General features: G+C 47.0%; 1 protein-coding gene across 1 annotated transcript in view; it reads left to right on the top strand.

Annotated features, from left to right (window-relative positions):
* LOC137064528 (Fanconi anemia group A protein) overlaps nt 1-5,000 on the top strand; it is a 65,100-nt gene that overhangs the window by 51,128 nt on the left and 8,972 nt on the right. Inside the window, exons 31-33 of the mRNA XM_067435923.1 lie at nt 153-304; nt 4,333-4,432; nt 4,753-4,809. Of these exons, the coding sequence (XP_067292024.1) occupies nt 153-304; nt 4,333-4,432; nt 4,753-4,809 (309 nt within the window). The remainder of the gene's footprint in view (nt 1-152; nt 305-4,332; nt 4,433-4,752; nt 4,810-5,000) is intronic.

Below are 5,000 nucleotides of genomic sequence, written 5' to 3'. Positions count from 1 at the left end.
ATATCGCATTCGTCTTCAATATCCACAGCCCTCATACATTTGCATGAACTCGTGTTTAATGTCTTAAGCGTGACACATACCATGTGACCCCTGGCATGTTAAAACTACCCATGATCCTTTGCGGTTATCCTCTCTCACTGCTCTCTCCGCAGGCGCTGCTGTATGAAGTGGCACAGCACGACTCGTCACATGACACGGGTCACTTCCTCTGGGACCTGATTGACAGCAGGTGCTCCGTGACCCCTGACCCTGACAGCACGGGACAGGAGCTGAAGGACCAGCAAACGCTTCATGACCTCAGCAGGTGAGACCCCTCCACACATTAGCGGTTAAACTACTTCAGATTTATTAAACTCGACATTTATGGGATGAAAGTCGAGTCGAGTAGTCGCTGATGATGTCATTAAAGGACAACTCCGGTGAGAAATGCCCCTGGGGGTGATTAACAGATGGTCAGCGAGTAGATCGTGCTCTGGGATGAGTTCTCATGAAGTCGAATGTAAAGAGTTTTATCTCTAAACACAGATTAGCTTATAACGCTAGTCTATGGGGCACAGGGTCAGTGAAATTAAACCGCTAGTTAATGCAACTAACAGCTCAAAATATCCTCACACTAACACGGCAGCATAATGAGGGTCCCGACACGCAGACCGCAGCACTGAGAACTTTATAAGAGGACAAACAGTTTAATAAGACGATACTTTATAAAGACAGAACATTACGCTGTAACGACAATGACTTATGAGTTTAATGTCTCGGGGAATAATTAACTCAAAAAGGGATTTAATATTCAATATTCATGAATTTATGATTACTGCTTTACAAGCGCATAAGAAACATTAACTTTACTGATCAGGACAAGTTCAATATTTCAAATGGTCATACAGTTTACTTTACTAACATAGTAGCATAAGCAGTTAGGTAACGTTAGATCGCAAGTTTCATTGACTTTGTGTATGTGGCAGAATAACAGATTCAACTCATTAAATGTCTTTTGGAGGTTTAATAAACACAGACTAAAAATAACACTACGATTCACACAGAAAGTACACACTAAATATGCATCAAGAGAGTAGAAATATAGATATTAACGAAAGAATACATAAAAGTGAATAATGAATAGACTGAAATTAGAGAGAGATAAAAGAGAGAGAGAGAAAGAGAGAGAGAGAGAGAGAGAGAGAGATGGGACAAAGAATTAGGGGTAAGAAGCAGCTTTCCTTCAGTTCATCAAATACAACCTTCACGGAGTTAACTTGTCCCAACGGGAAAATAACACACCCTCTTTACAGCAGTTTGAATTTGGACAAATAAGAATACTTGCTTTCTTTTTGGTTTAGTTGTGGCTTCTCGCGTGTGTGCGTTTGTTCCGAGTTCAAATGCCCTGCGTGTCCGGTGGTTCTTTCCGAGTTCGAGAGGGAGCGGCTGGTTGCTTTCTAGAGACGCTCCGTGTCCTCCTTCTGAAGAATGCCCTTGGGGCTAGTAAGTTGATGAGGCAGTAGGGAAGCGAGGAGAACCAGGGAAGAGGGGAAGAGAGGAAGAGCTGGGGCCTGCTGGCCCACTAGTGGTGTGGGCCTCGGTTTCTGGTCCCACACAGCACATGGCTCTGTGTCTGGAGGCCCTCCCTGCTTGGAGGGACGTGTTGTTTCAGCCAGCGAGAGAAGGGAAGAGAGGAGAGTAAGAGAGGGAGGGCATCCGAGCACATCCCTTTTAAGGGTCTGGGAGTAGCCCCACCCTCCAGGGTTAGACTTAACCAATGAGAGTGTTGGGATTTCCAGGCGGGAAATTCCTCAGCAGATTTTATGGCTCTTTGTTTCAAAGCTCGAATCAGTGGGTCTCTGCCCATTCATACTCTAATTAATGCAACAAACACACACTGCCTTTTCTGAATAAGTGATATACATGGAAGTGTAAGTCGTGAAGTGAGCATTAATTTGATAGGAGACATGACATATATGAGGTTATCTGAACTAGTAAGTTGTTAAGACAAAGACAAAAAGATGCAAAATACCGTACAGAATAAACATTTTACAAGACAGTTATGTGTTTACATATAATGTCCTGGGGTGCATGTTCATTTATAGATGGTTTGTCTATAATTTGAGGTAAAAGCGTGTTTTACAAGCTTTAACTCTCTGTGTATGGAACTTTTCATGTGGCCAAATTCTTTTGGGCCGTAAAACGTCTTATCAGATGGTTTCCAGGGTAACGGAGAATCTTTCTCTGTTGTGTTGGGGGAAGGTCTGTTACTAAGCACAAAGCATTCAAAACATATTTGTTAAATGTAACTGGCGATTGTGTGTTCGATTCGCCTGAGTCGCTACAACGCGCTTACAGACGGCAGCCATCTTGGAAACAGTCTCGACTCATCGAGCCCCCCGAGCGCTGTACTAAGGGATGAACTGTGACTGAATCTCATATGGGCCGTTGTTTCTGGAAGAAAGCACTGAACACAACAGAGAAAATAAATAAATAAAAATAAAAATGTCCATGTTATTACATTTCACAAACTTCATTCCTATCGACCAGCTCACTTAGAACAGCGCTCGTGGATCGATCAGTCGAGTCTGTTTTCCAAGATGGCTGCCGTCTGTAAACGTGTAATGCACTGTGTTTATAAAGTATCTTCTTATTAAACTGTTTGCACTCTTACAAAGTTCTCAGTGCTGCGGTCTGCGTGTCGGGACCCTCATTATGCTGCCGTGTTAGTGTGAGGCTATTTTGAGCTGTTAGTGGCATTAACTAGCGGTTTAATTTCACTACTGTGTGCCCCATAGACTAGTGTTATAAGCTAATCTGTGTTTAGAGATAAAACTCTTTACATTCGATTTCATGAAAACTCATCCCAGAGCACGATCTACTCGCTGACCATCTGTTAATCACCCCTAGGGTCATTTCTCACCGGAGCTGTCCTTTAACTCCACAAACTCACAGAACTTTTCTGCACATCTGCTGGAGCGGACACACACACACATCACACACACACACACACACACACACACGTCAGAGCGGACACACACACACACACACACACACACACACGTCAGAGCGGACACACACACACACACACACACGTCAGAGCAGACACACACACACACACACACACACACACACACACACACGTCAGAGCGGACACACACACGCGTCAGAGCGGACACACACACACACACACACACGTCAGAGCGGACACACACACACACACACACACACGTCAGAGCGGACACACACACGCGTCAGAGCGGACACACACACACACACACACGTCAGAGCGGACACACACACACGTCAGAGCGGACACACACACACACACACACACGTCAGAGCGGACACACACACACACACGTCAGAGCGGACACACACACACACACACACACACACACACACACACGTCAGAGCGGACACACACGTCAGAGCGGACACACGCGTCAGAGCGGACACACGCGTCAGAGTGGACACACACACACACACACACACACGTCAGAGCGGACACACACACACACACACACACACACACACGTCAGAGCGGGGACACACACACACACAAGCTTCACAATAACTCAATATAATTAGATATAGTTCACCCGTATAGTTTAAAGGGTTAGTTCCCCCAGTAATGAAATGTCTGTCATTAACTCCTCCCCCTAATGTCGCTCCACACCCGTAAGACCTCCGCTCATCTTCACACACAGTTTAAGATATTTTATATTTAGTCCGAGAGCGTATGCAAGTGTATGCACACTATACTGTCCATGTCCAGAAAGGGAATAAAAACATCATCACAGTAGTCCATATGAGACATCAGTGGGTTAATTAGAGTCTCTTGAAGCATCCAAAATACATTTGGGTCCAAAAATAACAAAAACTACGACTTTATTCAGCATTGGCTTCTCTTCCGCGTTTGTGTTCAATCCTCAAATAAAGATTCAAACGGTTATGAGTCAGTGAATCGATTCCTGATTCAGATCGCCAGCGTCGCGTGACTCGGGTCGCCAGCGTCGCGTGACTCGGGTCGCCAGCGTCGCGTGACTCGGGTCGCCAGCGTCGCGTGACTCGGGTCGCCAGCGTCGCGTGACTCGGGTCGCCAGCGTCGCGTGACTCGGGTCGCCAGCGTCGCGTGACTCGGGTCGCCAGCGTCGCGTGACTCGGGTCGCCAGCGTCGCGTGACTCGGGTCGCCAGCGTCGCGTGACTCGGGTCGCCAGCGTCGCGTGACTCGGGTCGCCAGCGTCGCGTGACTCGGGTCGCCAGCGTCGCGTGACTCGGGTCGCCAGCGTCGCGTAATTCGGATCGCCAATGCGATAATATGAATAAAGCTGATTGCTTTGGTCCCTCAGGCTGCTGCTGCTGCTTCCCTCCGCTCTGCTGCTGACCCTCACCGCGCACCGTAGGAGCCTCGACTGCCACCGCATGATCCAACACATCACACACACTCAGGTCTCCAGCTTACCCTCATGTGAAACGTGTGTATGTGTGTGTGTGAGAGGTGTGAGTAACCTGTGTGTGTGTGTGTGTGTGTGTGTGAGAGGTGTGAGTAACCTGTGTGTGTGTGTGTATGTGTGTGTGTGAGAGGTGTGAGTAACCTGTGTGTGTGTGTGTGTGAGAGGTGTGAGTAACCTGTGTGTGTGTGTGAGTAACCTGTGTGTGTGTGTGTGAGAGGTGTGAGTAACCTGTGTGTGTGTGTGTGAGGTGTGAGTAACCTGTGTGTGTGAGAGGTGTGAGTAACCTGTGTGTGTGTGTGTGTGTGTGTGTCTCAGAGGAGGGCGTGTTCCGCTGGCCTGCTGTCCTTCAGCCTCACAGCTCACTTCCTCAAAGTAGGTGTTCAGTTTCCTATAATAATAATAATAATAATAAGTTTAATTGATATAATGCCTTTCCCAAGCTCAAGACTCTTCACAGTATCAGTTAATAACAGCAGCTCACAGTAATGAGTGACTGCACATCGCACTACATTTACAATACAGCAGGACAGCCATAGGTAACACACATCAGTGTGAGACGGCTG

The sequence above is a fragment of the Pseudorasbora parva genome, chromosome 25, assembly GCF_024679245.1.
Source record: "Pseudorasbora parva isolate DD20220531a chromosome 25, ASM2467924v1, whole genome shotgun sequence".
NCBI classification, from domain to species: Eukaryota; Metazoa; Chordata; class Actinopteri; order Cypriniformes; family Gobionidae; genus Pseudorasbora; species Pseudorasbora parva.
This window is presented reverse-complemented; position numbering and strand designations above follow the sequence as displayed.